Source organism: Mus musculus, chromosome 15, assembly GCF_000001635.26.
Source record: "Mus musculus strain C57BL/6J chromosome 15, GRCm38.p6 C57BL/6J".
In the NCBI taxonomy this organism is placed as follows: Eukaryota; Metazoa; Chordata; class Mammalia; order Rodentia; family Muridae; genus Mus; species Mus musculus.
The window spans coordinates 95943058-95959294 of record NC_000081.6 but is presented as its reverse complement, the minus strand read 5'-3'; the positions used below and the strand labels follow the sequence as shown (position 1 = coordinate 95959294).

The following is a 16237-nucleotide window of genomic DNA, read 5'->3' as shown; positions in this document are numbered from 1 at the left end:
GGCGACATAATCGGAAGCAACCAGGGAGTCGCTCTGTGGTTTCGAAGTGCCCAGTTCGCCATTAGTCTGAGTCGTGTCCATTTCCCTCACCATACCTTTGATACTCGCACTCACTTTTCAAAATCACAAACACCATCTGCTTGGCCAAGTCCTGCTTGGCTTTTATTACACAATCTCCTGTGTGTCCAGCTCCGAGAGAGCATGCACCGAATCTCAGCTTGCTATCTCTGGCAAACAGTGTAGCGCTTGGCACAGTGGTACACCCAACACTGGGTAGTGAAGGAAGAGATGGGAGTGACCCGTCTGCCACACCAGGAAGCCAGTCCTTTAAGGACTGGAAGTCTTCAGTGCAGGTAGGGGACAGGAACACAAGAGAGGCAAAGGAGAAAGCAGGTCTCCTTTCTAGAGAGTATACAGCCCATTTGGTAGGTGAGTCACAGGGAGAAAAGGGGTGAGCCAGGGCGATGTTACAGAGCTGAGCTATTCACAACAGTAAGCAGCTATGGAGTAACTGTTACAACTATAATGATTGGTGGTGTCACCTTGACAGCACCTAGAATCTCCTGGGAGATGGGCCTTGGGGCATGCCTGTTGGGGAGTATCTCGATTCCATTTATTGATGTAGGGAGACTCTGCTGTGGGCAGGGAACCCTGGGCTGTATACAATGGTTGAAGAAAGGTAAACATTAGCACACATGCATCTTTCTCTGTTTCTGTGGATGTGATGTGACCATCTGCTTCAGGCTCCTGCCCTGCCTGGACTTCTGCACCATGGTGGACTGTAGTACCTTGAACTGTGAGCGAAAGTGAACCTCTCCTCCCTTAAATGGCTTTCCTCGGGGTATTTTAACACAGCAACAAGAAATAAAGGAAAATAGCCATTCTTCTCATGATTTTGGAAAGTTAGCTTTGGAGATGGGTCCAATTAACAGGGCAAACATGGAAATGCCAGTGCTTCGGTGCCCTCTGCTATGGCACCTACCAACTCTGAAGATGACGTCACCACATTCTCAAGAGACCTGTGTCTATGACAGGTCGACCCAAGGTACAAAGAAATGGTTTCTTCAGCTTCCAGACGTTACTATCAGTAGCTGTTCCTCTCAAGTTTTCTGAGGTAGAGTCTAAGATTCTGCCAGGCAACTTTGGCTAATACCCTAGAATTACTCAATCTCAAATTATGGGGAAATTTACTTTTAAAAAAATTCACTAGCAGCAGTAACAAGAACAAAAACCATAGGGCATACAGCCTCAGTGGGCACCGAGGATGGGCGGAGTAGCGCAACTGTGGGATTGGCCAGCAGTTGCATCCTTGTGTCAAAGGCAGCATGTACCTGGGAGTACTAGATTCCAAGCACACGTGCTAAGGGCTTGGTAGCTGCCTGCAGCAGGCTGAGTTTAGGGGGTGGGGGAGAGGCATTCATGCTTGCACAGGATTATGGGAATCAAGGCTGCCTAGCTCCCCATGAGCAGCAAAGCAGAGTGAAGAGCTAAATGGATCTACGGAGGTCCCTCAAGAGCCAGTGAGAAGGAACGAGAGGCAAGGAGTGGTGGCTGGTGGAAGGCACAGGGCTACCTGCTGGGAGGGGGAGGGGCACACCCGTGGAAAGGCACCTAAAGAAAGGTGCACAGTGGTGGTGCTGGTAAACGTGGAAGAGCACCGTGAAGGTCATGTGGGAGCGATGCCACTCCCAAAGACAGTATTTATTTTTAGGGATATAAGACAGGAATTCTAAGGGTCCTGAAGAATGTATCTCCCCCAGCTTAACACTAAACACAGATTTCACCATGTTACTAACTGCATAGTGACAGATTGTCTCTGCTCAGAAACTCAGGAAACTATCAAAGTCATTGAGAATTGTTGGGGTGGCTGTAAGGGGTGGCTATAAAGCATTGTAAGAAATCTCAAAGTCTGTTATGACAGACTATATCATACATATATTGTAGGGTAGGATTAGACCAAATTAATTAGTTCATAACTATTTAATAGGCCTATGAAACTCTAAAAGTCCATTTTTTCCCCCGAAAGCATGGCTCTGTAGTTTTCCCCTTAAAGCCATACATTTTAGCTAATTGATTGGGGTAAGAACAACTTCCCATAAAGTCTTTTTTTTGGTGGGGAGAGGCTCAAACAGATAGCGTTCTATACCAGAGTGCTATTATTACTGCTGATAATGGCCCTGGCGAGAGACAGTTAGTTAGGACATACATCTGACTTACACTTTAGTTCACACCGATGCTGCAGCCTTAATAAAACCCCATCCTGATAAAAAGCAAAGAGCTAATTTCAAATCTGACCCCAGGCTGATAACAGACACAAAGTGGACTGTCTACTCACCCAGACAAACAGATATTCCTGTGTATTATGCATATTTTTGAAAAGATATATATAGAATGTGATTTAGTAACCCACCCGCTATCTGCAGGAAACACTGCTATGTGTAAACGTAAGGCCTGTCAGATTTTATTCCTGTTTTTCTGTTCTCACTACCCTAAAAAAAAAAAAATAATTGTGATGCTTTGTAAAGTTTAGGTGAAAGGGCAGAGATATGGAATACATGAACAGTTAGCCATCTTTTAGATTTAGCATGTCATTCACAATAGAAAGGTTAGTGTTTTCAAAGAAAACCTGTTCTGAGATGCATCTATCAAAGGCAACAGAGCTTAAAGCCACACATAACCTATGACAAACAAGAGCCCAAGCAAGTGATTCACAAATGTACAGGACATTCAGGAAGGTAGGGCAGGACCTGTGCCAAGTCCTAACTCACTCCAGGCCAGTACCCTGGCTCCTTCTCATGGTACCACCTTGCGAGGAGGAAATAAGAGGCCATCTCTGGCAGGACCCAGGTATGAAAGGCAGTAGAAACCCCTCCTGTTATGAGGGAGCAGCTCTCACAGGCTGGCTCCGTGATCATGTCCCAGCCAATCACAGTGTCTGCATGGACTTGAGCCTAAGCTGACTGAGTCAGGAAAGTGTCACAGACAACACGGCGTGAACACCCTGAGAACTCCCAGTAAAGCCACGCATCCAGGAAAATCCCATCTCATTGCCCAGTAATAAATCCTTAGCTTTGAACAACATAAACATTAACAAAACCACACCCAGCCATCATATCTGAAAGCTTTGACTTTTCTCTACCATATAATTTTATCCTGGTAGAGACAAACACACCACTCTTCATATCGCTTCGATGCACTAAATACTTCTGTGGCTCAGCGACAGATGCTTTCCAACTCCAACACATATCCCAACATAATGCACAGAAAACTTACTCATTTCAAGATACTCATAGAACAATCCCAGCTTGCCCATGGGCTGCAGATGGTAATCCTGTTCCCATCGTGGGGTTATCTTTTCTGATCCCGAGACTCTTTTATATCGTCCAATTAGATTCATAACCCATCTGTCAGAAAGATCAAATTATAAATTAGAACACACACTGTCAGACCCTGCATCATGAAGTATTTCTTGCTGTCTCAAAGCTGAATATGTAATCCTCCCAAGAAATTAAGTCTCTCTTCTGCATGTTAAACATCTTCAGTTTGCCCAATTTTCCCCCATCTAATCATTCGAAAAAATATATATTTTCAGTATGAAATATTTCAGTGAAATAAGCAGAAGGAAGATAGAGATGCAAGCTAGTCCTACCTGTTGTAGACAAGTTCTGTTTGTAACAGTGTGCAGGGAGAACCAGGGATGGTGTCTTAGTTAGGGTTTTACTGCTGTGAGCAGACACCATGACCAAGACAGCTCTCATAAGGACAACATTTAATCGGGGCTGGCTTAGAGCTTCAGAGGTCCAGTCCATTATCATCAAGGCAGGAGCATGGCAGCATCCAGGCAGGCATGGTGCAGGAGGAGCTGAGAGTTCTACATCTTCATTGGAAGGCTGTTAGTGGAAAACTGACTTCTAGGCAGCTAGGATGAGGGTCTTAAAGCCCACACCAACAGGGCCACACCTTCAAATAGTGCCACTCCCTGGGCCAAGCATATACAAACCATGACAGATGGTCATCTTATGATAGTAACCGTGAGGATCTGAAGGAGGCAGAAGGCTGAGCATCAGGCCAAGAACCTCCAGGCTGGGGTACTTCCTAGTAACTACAGACAGCCTGACCAGGATGACACCTGCCTTTGACAGCACAACACAGAAGCTCCTGTGGTCCCAGGAAGTAGGAAGCATAGACAGCACACCGGTGTGGGATCTCTGAGACCAGTGGGGGGATTGGGAGTTCTTAGCTGAGGGAAGTGAGGGGTTGCTGCAGAACACTACACACAGAAATGATAAAATAAGTCTCAGACTTGGCCTCAAACACAAACAACTTGAGGACAACAGAAGAGATGCAGAGCCTGCCCTGTGCATCGCTGCATACTGCTCCATTCCAGCCCTTTCTCCTTTTGAACATGCTGCTCTGTCCCTGATAAATGCTTGCCCTTCTCATAGCAATCTGCCTTGAAAACAGATCTGAGACAGCAACAGAATTAATTGGCTATGCATCTGTGACAAAACTCCACCTCCTCAAGTGACAGCTGGCTTCAAGTACACACACGACTGTCTCCTACACTTCCGTTGCTTAGACAATAGGTTTGTGTGGGTCTGAAATTCTGACAATGAAGACCCATCACAGGACTCTAAAGAGAAATGCTATAAACTGGTGCAGGCCCTCACCTGTTCTTTGAGCCCACCCAGTGTTTAAAACGTGAGGCTGAGAAGAGTTGACTCACTGTGCTGGCCTTCCTCCTGCTGGTCTCACGCTAGCCTCCCCTGACTACTAGTGAGACCTCACTCAGGGCAGACACTCTTCTAGCGAACATAGCCCTGGCTTTCCCACATCTTCCCACTTCCTCCATAGGAGGCCAGGCAAGGAGGAACTCAGACTCTGAGGCCCCTGAAACCCATACTCTCCTGTTCTCCAGCTTTCCTGGTGAGTCAAAATATGTCCATGGGATGTCCACTAGCCTGGGATGATGTCAGGACTAATGGGAATCCAGACAGGGAAAGGGGGTCAGGAGGCTTCCCTACACCCTCAGGACCTGCTGCTGACCAGTATGAGCTAACAGGCGAAGGCCACTGAATATGGAGCTATGACTGGAATGTTGGCTTGGAGACACCAGGCCATGTGGACGGATAGCTCCTGCTTAAAGATGTCATTGTTTGTGGACAGCAAAACCCTCCTGTATGTCGACGCAAAGATCTGAGGACACTTTAGAATCTTTAATGCTGCAACCATCGCAGGGGCTCTTACCATAGGCGACAGCAAGCCATGATAAACAAGGGCCTGCTCTCAGTTGGTTGGTTTGCTCTGCCTCCCACTCCCCTGCCTTTTCTGAACACTGTCCATGGCCTAGAACAAGCAGGCATTTTCTTTCTGGGCTTCCCAATATATCTTCTGTCCTGGTATAGACCTAACTCAGCAGATACTTCTTCCTCTCATGCTACCTCCCCACGCACCGTAGGCCACCGTAGCTGACACTGCCTGGCTTTATAAGAGCTATAGACTCCAAGTCTATTGTTCCGTTTTTCCGAGTTCAATTACTCATCTGTAATAGAGACTCATTCATCTTCCGAGTCTTTGAATTTTTTTTTTTAAACAAAAACAACAACAAACTGCACTGTGACTCTGGAGCCAGATCTCAACCTTGACTACACGTGGGAATCACACCACAGAACTTGAAAGAAAACAAAAACAAAAACAAAACAACAGTTCCCCCCCCCCCCCCCAAGCCGAGACTAGAAGCAGAGGTTACAAAGTAACTCCTGTACAAATTTACCATAACATTAACAAAACACGGTGATAAAACTTTGTATCTCATTTTCTCTTGGCCTTTTATCAAACTAGAGGCAGGTGTCATTTCCCGTTAGTACATCCCACCTAGAAGCACCCACCATGTCCTGAATATTCCAGTGTCCTTGTGAAGGGGTCAGGGTAGCTATGGAGGCCTTGTCCAGGCCCCTTTTGAGCCCCTTTTCTCTACTGTAGAATCTTCTCTTGTTATGTAAATGCATTGTGATTTTGAAAAGATAAGAGATACACAGAGGGAAAGAAATGTGACCGCTGTCCCCCTGGCTGAACACCCAAGGACACTAATGTTCTAGGTCTTTTAGGGTTTTCATTATTCAATGTTAGCATCATCTTTGGAGAAGAAAAACCCTATACTGTCTCACACATCAGTGCTGTAATGACCAGCAGCTGACATTCTCTGGCTCCTGCAAAACACCATATAATTTATTGATGATCTGCCTATGAGACCAAGGCAACACTCACTCAGGGGCTCATGCCCAGTGCCTGCTCTGTACTGGGAACTAGTCTAGCTGTAGGCTCAGCGTAGTCTAGGAATCCATGTGGAATGAAGGGTGTGGGCCTGAAACAGCCAAGTCTAAGAACTTCTCATCAAATATCCTTTACTGTGTTCCTCTGGCATAGCAACCTCATATGAAAGGAACTGGGATGGCTCTTCCTTTGCTCTGACACTCTTCAGAGGAGTAAGGGTCTGGGGAGCAGAGGTGATGGGCACTCCACGGTTCTGGATTCTATGTGGAAGCAGGGAACTGGCCCACACAGAAAAATGGCCCCAGGGAGGCTGTCCTGACCGACACTTGGAAGTCTTGGGTCTCGATCCAGTGGAAGAGAATTAACAAGCTATGACATCAGTATCTTTAAGCCAGAATCTCTGTGATTGTTAACAATAAGCTTACCTGGAGTCAAAGCATGGACAGGCCCTGGGTGCTGCAGGTCACATTTCAATTGCTCATAATTAATTTAGGAAATATACCCTACCCACTAACATTTAAAGCTCAGAAAACAGCTCACTGCCAAGCAGTTACTTAATCAAACAATTTAGTGTTAAACAACCTACTTGGCTCAGAAAATGCTCCCTTAGTAGTCTAAGAATGAGTTAAGTGTTTTGTTTTTTTTTTTTTTAATACATTTTCATATTGAAACAGCCTGATTTGTGCATGACCTACTTTCACTTATCTGGAAAAACACAAATATGAACTTGATGAAAGGAAGGGTTGTTTGCTGTGCAGCAGGATTAGAGTTATCTCACAGCTAAAGCTGGAATCCTTTCCTGGGATGGGAGTGTTGTCTTTGCTTTAAGAAGGGCCTTGACAGGTCACACAGAACAGGGCGGATAAAGCCCCAGCAAAGAATGTGGGTGCTCTGAAACTCGGTCGGCTAACTATTCCAGAGAGAATGAACAGAAACCTGGCAGTGAGGGAGGCAAAGAGTCAGGGCAAAAAAAGAGCTGGGAGCTGGATGTGGCGGGAGTTGTTGTATGTGGAGAGGCAGTGCAGTGAAGTATGCAGGGGGCATCAGCCTGCACCCGGCGTGAGTTCTGAGCAAGTCCATCCCACTGCATAGTGGGGTAAAAGGCATTACAAAGAAATTAAAATCCTTCCTAAGTTTACCTCCACGCTGGAGGACGTTAAGGAGAGGGGACACTGTTAGTACTGGCACAGAATAGAAAGGACTTAACAGAGGAGGCACAGTAGAAGGGCGACCAGAAGTTTCATGAAAACAAAAAGGGAAGCCAGAAAGTGCTTTTGCCAAAGGATGTGTGTGGTCAGAACAGCCTCCAGGGAGGTTCCCTGCAGGCCTCCTGAAGATCTGAAGAGCGTCAGTTCCCAAGAAAGAATTGACTACAGTACAGGAGGCCACCTTCCATGGCACAGTGAGGGCTGAGAACCACAGAATAGAGCAGCACTTTGACAGGCAGCTTCCCAAGGCAAAGGTCCAGGAGACCTCAAGTCCCGAAAAGGCCAAAGCAGATTCACTGGAGAACTGGAAAGGCCTTGGGTAACCAACGCCTTGAAGTTAGTTCAGTTAGACCCATGCCAGACTTCTGACCTCTGGGACAGGAAGACATTGAACCTTATTTTATCCTATTAAGCATGTAATAATTTGTTAAACTGCAATGGAAAACTAGTGCAAAACTGCAATGGAAAAAAATGCAGTGGAAAAAAAAGTGTCCTGTTTGCACAAAATACAAGCGGTGCTGGACTGTGAACAGATCCTACAGCAGGGCCCTTGCTAACAATGGGGAGTCGCTGTGCTCTGCCACTTTCTCAGGTTTTAGGGAAACCATTCAAAAACTCCTGTGGTGATTGTTTCTGATATCTCAGGGGTCACAGGAGGTGTCTGAAGTCATGGGATCCTAGAGTCAAATCCCACTGTAAGTTTACCCTGCCAGTGTGATCTGGGTAAGTCACTTAATCCCGTTAAGCCACAGATCTTCATTAGCAAAAGGGAGATTAAGATTTATGAAATCAAGCTATGTGAGTATGTACCGGCACACATAAACATACACATGAAAACACACAGCTCTTAGTTCAGAGATGGGCACATATTAGGCATGTGACATGTTACTATTGATGACTTCTGTATGCATGGGTGGGGGATGTATGCAAATTTGTGGTAATATGAAGTTCACAGCGCTAAGGACCCCCCCTCTCTCTTTCTCTCTCTCTCTATATCTATCTATCTATCTATCTATCTATCTATCTATATGTGTGTGTGTGTATGTGTGTGTATGTATATATATATAAAGATTTATTTATTATTATACATAAGTACACTATAGCTGAATTCAGATGCACCAGAAGAGGGAGTCAGATCTCATTACAGGTGGTTGTGAGTCACCATGTGGTTGCTGGGATTTGAACTCAGGACCTTTGGAAGAGCAGTCAGTGCTCTTATCCACTGAGCCATCTCTCCAGACCACAAGGACCCTTTCTCAAAGGTCTATTTACACAGCCATCTCAGTGATAACATGAGAGACATAAACTACAGCAGGTGGGATTTCTGTTAGAGATGAAGATGAAGGTCTTCTATAACTACCATTTGTGCTTGTGTGCATCTGCGTGTGTTCGGGTGTGCACTCAAGTGTGCAGGAGCATGTAAAGTCCAGGGGTTGACATCACATGTCTTCCTCAATCTTCATCCTCTAGTTTCTTTGAGGCATGGTCTATCCTTGAGCCCAGAGCTCCCCAGTTGAGCTCACGCACTGCCCAGTGAGCTCCAGGGCTCCTCTTGGTTCTCCCTCCCCAACACTGCAGGGCAGGTGTTTGTGGGAGTGCCTGGTTTTTTACATGGGCACTGGGAGTCCCCAATTCCCCAGGAAGCACATTACAACTGAGCCGTCTGCTGAGCTTTTCTATATAATTATTAAACACATAACAAACTCCCCGGTTGGACCTTTTGCCCAGAGGCCTTCAATTTCAATGCATTCTAATCTGCTTTTGAGACAGACGCATGGCTCCATGGGTAAACTGTTTCAGTGGGTGGGCTGGCCTGTCCCCCTTCCTGCCACCCAGGACCACCTATGCAGTACTCACGGGAGCAAGACTTCTTGTATGTTGTTCCAGATTGCCTTTCCCCCCATGATGATCGTCAGCTGTGTGGTCAGTTCAAGGAGGCAGCCCCCCGGGTCACACTGGCGTGTTACAAAGAGAACAACATTTAGGTTCCAGGTGTAGTAACTTGCAAAGAAGCGTCACATTAACATCTCTATTTGTTCTCTTGGCTAAAAATATCTCAGAAATACACAAGGAAGTCACTATTCATTAGGCAGCTGAGAGAAAGCAAGCAGACGACTCAGCCGTCAGGAGAGTAACATGTCTGTTTTTCTCACCTCTTCGCTTCTGTATTTGCCCAGCAAGTACACTGGGTCCCCGGGATAGCCCACGAATTTGCCCTTGAAGAATGCGATGTAGAAGCATGAGGAGTAATAGTTGACAAACTGGAACAAGAACATCTTCATGGTCAGGCTGTTCTCATAATCCGTCTGGGTCCTTGGGAGCTCTGCGGTCAGATCAACAAGAGAGACGCTGAGATTCCAAACAGCGCTGAGACCCAAAGCAAAGACTCCGCTACCCCAGATAACACACACACACACACACACACACACCGAAAGAAATACGATTCACACTGTTTCAATTTAATCTGCTTTCCATTCCTTAATATAGCTGCTGTGTTAATTCTGAGTTTACACATTGTTTTGCGTTCTCTTAGCAAATAAACATGATACCCCCCATGGCAAGTTACACGTGCACATATATGTGTGCACACATACACACACACACACACATGCACGCACGCACACTTCTCCTTAAAACCTATAAATGCTATGTTATCAAATACTAGCAAGAACTGTTTTGGTTCTAAAATCTCTAGCTATCTTTGTTGTGGTGCTAGGGATTAAACCCACGACCTGTGCCACAGAGCAACTCCGCCAACCCCTTAGAAAATCAGCTCTGAAATGCCTAGCGAAGACTGTTCTTTCGTCTTCCGGAACTGTAAGATCTGATGGAAACAGTGGGGCAGGAGTAACTGGCTAGAGGCATTTGGGAAGCCCCCAACTCTAGTTATGAAGCAGCTGCCTGGGACGCAAGCCATCCAGAAGCGGCACTTGTTACAGCAAGCAGCACTGAAGAGAACTTCGTTAACAGAGGTGGCCTGGGAGACAGCAGGCACCCACCAGTGTGACTGTTTGCTCTGTGACAGAGGCGTGCGCTTGGAGCAGAACAGAGACCCTATTCTGCCTGTTCGCAATAAAGACACCATGTGCTTTCAGTGGCGGAACACAGGAGCTAATGGAACTGAACATATTCTTCAGCCAGACGTGCCTATAGAGCTCGGACATGACCTCCGTTGTCTCTTCAAATACAAAGATGCGCATGCGCACAGCTTACTTCCCGTACGGGATAGAGCGATATGCTCATGCTGGAAAAGTCGCTACCGATCTTAACCCGCAGGAATGAGAACAGCTCAGTGGCTTTCCAGGCAGAACCTCACCGAAGTTGGTGATCATGATGGCCACCTTCTCGTAGATCGTGTTGAGGATCATGATGATGATGAAGCTGATGATGGAGGCTGTGATGGATGTGGCCATCTGTGGGGTCAGGTACTTCTGGATCGGGTCTGTCCCGTTGGGGTTCTTGGGGAGCGTTGTGGAAAATACGATGAACACGGACAGCCTGTAGACAATGATCCCGATCACAGAGGCGATGATGAGCAGGATCTGAAACCATCAGCGATGCCGCAGCGTGAGCCTCCGCAGGAGTCAGTCAGCGCCGCACTGGGGCTGGACCCATGCTCACATAATGAAGGGGCGGGTGCCCCATGGGGAGAACCTCACATAAGTGCCACGAGAGGAAATGGGGGTAGAGTAGGGAGAAACGGGAGAACCAAAGAGGAAGCACCCACCTGAGAGGGATGCTATTGATAGTCACACTGTGTGCCGGGCAGGAGAGGACATGGTATGTCACTTGCTGTGTGTTCTGTACAATTGTCCTGTAAAGTGTCACTAAAGAATGTCTATGTCAGGCTGGAGAGATGGCTCAGCGGGTAAGAGCACTGACTGCTCTTCCTAAGGTCCTGAGTTCAAATCCCAGCAACCACATGGTGGCTCACAACCGTCTGTAATGGGATCTGATGCCCTCTTCTGGTGTGTGTGAAGACAGCTACAGTGTACTTATTTATAATAATAAATAAATCTGAGGGCCGGAGGCGAGCAGAGGTTCCGAGTTCAATCCCTAGCAACTGCATGATGGCTCACAACCACCTGTACAGCTACAGTGTACTTATATATAAAATAAATAAATCAATAAATACATCTTTTTTTTTTAAAAGAATGTCTATGTCAAAAGGAGCATTATCTTCAGATAGCACAAAGGTGGAGGACCTTGGAGATCAGTGGTTCTCCTTTGGAGGCGAAGTGACCCTTTCACACAGGGATCATGTAACAGGCATCCTGCCTATCAGTTATTTACATTACAATTCGTAACAGTAGCAAAATTACAGTTATGGAGTAGCTGTGAAATAGTTTTACAGTTGTGTGTGTGTGTGGGTGGGTGGGGGTCACCACAACATGAGGAAGTGTATTATAGGGTCGGAGTATCAGGAAGGTTGAGAACCACTGTCCTAAGTAGAAAGAGTGTTCAGGATCCCAGAAGCTATGAAAGTGTCCCTTAGGTGTGTAGTTAGCCAGGGTTTCTGCAGTCCATCCCTCCCATCAGAGAACCAGTTACGAACAGTCCATGGGGGCTGGCTTTGCCTTTACCACGGGAGCAGCAGGGTCTGACTGGAGCACCAGCCGAGGTACCGGGTAGCTGGTATTGGCAGCAGCTCTCTGCTTTAAGGGCTTCTCCTGGTTTCACACTCAGGAGTCCCTGAGCTGTCATGCGCACCTGCATCCCCAGGAGCTCCGCTCTGTGGACCTGCTGCACTTCTGAATCCCACTTCCCAGGATCACCAGGGTGCCCTCAACAGAGCCTACACATGATGGTACTTTCTCAGTAAACGGGTTTGCTTCCTCTGGCCAGTTTATGGTCAGGAGGCACCACAGCACAAGGGACTAACTGTATCAAAGGTTCACAGGATGGGGAAGGTTGAGAAGCACTGGTTTAAACACCGTCGGAGAGGCCGTTTTAAACCATTTGTCCCTGTGGTTTCTTCCTTGGATATACTTTAGTACCGTGGGCTCTGTCTCATTGCTCATGATGACAGCCAAGGTGGGGGTGCGGGGAGCTACAGAGACCAAGAACTCCAGAACCTAGCAAGGCACACCCTACGTCAACTTATAGGGAAGAGGAGCTACAGATCCCTGCATGGGAACCCCAGCTCTGCCGCTGGCTGCGGACCCCTGAACATGTTAACCCCCCTCCCCACTCCCCTGGCTTCACACTCCCCATACAATGGGCAGAATACTCCTCTAAGGCCTAGGACTAGCACTGGGTAGTATTCGCTATGACCATGGCAAACAAAGTGTTAAAAAAGACGTTTCCTTCCTTGCTGTGCCATCTGCATACAGAGAAGGCATTGTATTTCCCTGTATTCTCGCTCATTATCTCCTTTCCTCTTTCACAGTTAAGTCTTGTGAAATGAAAAGGATCTGTGTGTGTGTGTGTGTGCGTGTGCGTGTGTGTGTGCACATGTGTAAATTAACTAAGGCTGAGAAAAATTGTATTATGCTGATGGAAGAAGTCACTGCCTTTTTCCCAAACAGGCCATTTAATAAAAACCTTGCTAATAATTCCCCACTCCCTACCCCCAGTTACTTTTGTAATTATTCATCACCAGAGCACCCTTGGAGTGAGCCCTCACTGCCAACCTCGACACTCTTTTGCCGGTGGATTGTCTAATTAGTCTGTACCCTGTAGGCAGGGTTAGAAGCCTGAGATGCCACACAGGCTGAAAGAGTAAAAATTTGTTCTAGATTAAGCCCACAGGAGGGGGAAGCGTGGGAGTCAGACACAGACCTCCAAAGCTCTGCTTCCCACTGGCCTGCCCCGCCCTTGGCTTGGGTAACAAATGCTGGTACCTTCCAGGGCTGTTATAAAACCTGCTAGGGCTCCATGACTTTGCTGGGTTTGCTTGGTCTTCTTGGAGCAGGGCACACTCACCCCTCAGGTTTATCTTTTTCGGACTCTGACATATTTCAGATCACTGTACAGAGCTCCACAGTGGACTGACATAGATCCCTTCCCCCTCGAGGAGAGAAGCTGGCCTTTCCTCTGTAGAGTCAACCTCTCTAAACCCTCAGCCGACTGGGTACCTACTGGATAATTAAGTTGTAGTTACCAGACCTCACCAAAATTATACCCAGACTTTCAGAAACTGAGAAACCCAACGTCACTATCATATACACTAAAGGGAAATTGGCTTTATCACCTCCAATCAAAACCAAAAACAAACCTTTTAATTATAAAAAGTACTTTCAAGAAAATAGGTAAGATAACTATGAAAAGCAAAATTATTTCAGAATTATGCCTTATTTGCACATTAAAAGCCACCTTTTGTATCATTTGTATCTTTCTTTCCCTTGAATTCATCATAAACCTTAGGAATATCACACATCATGGATATTCCATGAGCAAACTCTTTTTATGGAAATGCAGCCTTCCACTGTCTGGCTGAGTCTGAAGTAAGCCATTTTAGGCTGTGGTGTTCAAGTGTGTATAGGCCTATGTGTGAGCACCTGTGTTATAAAATGTGATAATGTCTGTGAAAATATTCTCGCCTCTCCATAACACCTATCCCTTCCATGACAAGATCTTGCTGTGTGGCCCAAGATGACTTCGGATTAGCCATCCTGTCTTGGATCTGTGAAAACTGACATGACAGATCAGTGCGGCCACTCCGGACTTTGAGGTGGTTCTTGATGGACAGTCTGTAAAAGCTAAAGTAAGCTAACACACACACACACACACACACACACACACACACATCTTTCTGAGCCACCTGCTTTCTAGGAAAGACTGAGAAACAAAATCACCTGCTCTAGTGGGAGAGGCTGACAAGGCAGCCCGTCACCTCGACATGGCGCCCCCGAGAGGCAGAGAGCAGAATGTGCAATGAGCACGGATCTCATCCTACCAGGTTCAGGATGCGCTCCTATATGGGCCACTGTATTTTTCTCGGTTGGTGCATACGTGTGCTGTCACCTGCTACTGAGCTCCTGCAGCTGTGGGGACTCCATCCTAAGGTATCAGCCTTGTGTCACCTCCCGTGTGTTTATATGTCTTCGGGTATTTCGTTTATATCCAGTGTGTCAAAATCTGACTTTTCTTAAATGCCTTCCGCTGCTAGTGGAGTTTAGAAAAGTCGCTTTAGACCCAGAAAGTACCTTCACTCAGTTTTGTTTCTAATTGATGGCTTGTGGTTTAAGGTATTTTGGCATTTGTTACGGCATGCCATCCCAAGTGGTTGCCTTCCTTGCCTCAGCAACTAGCAGGTGTTTCCAGTGTTCATTAACTCACTCTGGAGCTACGAGTCTTCATTCCTCATGCATTAAATCCCTGCCTCAGAGCCTGGATCCGGCTGCCACGTCACATTCTTTAATCTCTTTAATCCTAAGCCAAACAAAACTGTCATTAAATTGTACTACTAATAGTTTAGTTAGCTTGTTTTGTTTTTGAGATAGGGTTTCTCTTCGTTTATTCCTAGCTGTCCTAGAACTTGCTCTGTGGACCAGGCTGGCCTTGAACTCACAGTGATCTACCTGTCTCTGCCTCCCGGATACTGGGATTAAAGGTGTACGCCACCACTATTGAGCTAATATGCTTTTATTAATAACAAACAGAGCTAGTTTGTAAAGTCTGATGGATTTAGCAATTTTTTTTCTCGTCTAAAATGAGATTTTAAAACCTCTTTTCTTTTCTTTAGTTTTTATCCCTTCTTCTTCTTTTTTTTTTTTTTTTAAAGATTTATTTATTATATGTAAGTACACTGTAGCTGTCCTCAGACATTCCAGAAGAGGATGTCAGATCTCATTACAGATGGTTGTGAGCCACCATGTGGTTGCTGGGATTTGAACTCCTGACCTTTGGAAGAGCAGTCGGGTGCTCTTACCCACTGAGCCATCTCACCAGCCCTTATCCCTTCTTCTTTGGCTTATCTTTTTGGTATGGTAATTCCTAAGATTTAAACATTAACTAATTAACATTTAGTTGTTGCTGCTGCAATTTCTTAGAGTTCTCACTGCCTCCTACTTGGGCTCTTCAGTAATTGCCGGAAACCCCTGATCTGCTGACAGGAATTGAGTGAAGGAACAGAAGAGCCACAGTGGACAATGGAGAAGGAACCCTGACCTGGCAATACTCCACGTGACAGCCAGGGAGTGCTCTAGCGCCATCTCTCTCTGGGACCATGCAGCAACTACACCTTTCTAGAGGAGACCATGTAGGCACCATACCTGCCTGGCACTTCCCTCAATATTTTAAAGGAAATAGTAAAAAAAAAAAAAAAAAAAAAAAAGTGTCATGTAATAAAAAGAAAGTTAAACAGTTACTCAAACAGAGGCTCGAGACATCTTACCCAGAAGAAGACGGCGCTCGCACACAGCGTGACCCGGATGCACTTCCCACAGGTGGTAAATGGGATGCGCTCCTCCTCCTGGTGAACAGAAATGGCTGGTCAAGGGAGCAGCACCAACACAGCTGCTGACATCTCGGGGTGCATCAACAGATCTTAGACTTAAAAACAAACCAACCCCAGCTTGCTGGCATACTGTTCTCACTTGTGACCTCTTAGTTAGTTAGTAATCTCAGATAGACACAGAGAGGTCTTGTTCAGGGTTGGCTTGTTTTGGTGGTGGATTTTTACTCACCTGGCAAAGGCTCTCAGCCATCAGAGCCATGGGTTCTGGTCAAGGTTTTTTTTTTGTTTGTTTGTTTGTTTTGTTGTTTTTTATGGTTTTTCGAGACAGGGTTTCTCTGTGTAGCCTTGTCAATCT

General features: G+C 46.2%; 1 protein-coding gene across 7 annotated transcripts in view; it reads right to left on the bottom strand.

The window, feature by feature from the left end:
- Positions 1 to 16237, bottom strand: part of Ano6 (anoctamin 6) — a 184630-nt gene that overhangs the window by 16178 nt on the left and 152215 nt on the right. For all 7 annotated transcript variants that reach the window (NM_001253813.1, NM_175344.4, XM_030248256.1 and 4 more), the window contains 5 exons: positions 15820 to 15897; positions 10798 to 11023; positions 9635 to 9804; positions 9339 to 9436; positions 3274 to 3404 (listed from right to left, as the gene is read on the bottom strand). In NM_001253813.1, coding sequence (NP_001240742.1) covers positions 3274 to 3404; positions 9339 to 9436; positions 9635 to 9804; positions 10798 to 11023; positions 15820 to 15897 — 703 coding nt within the window. The remainder of the gene's footprint in view (positions 1 to 3273; positions 3405 to 9338; positions 9437 to 9634; positions 9805 to 10797; positions 11024 to 15819; positions 15898 to 16237) is intronic.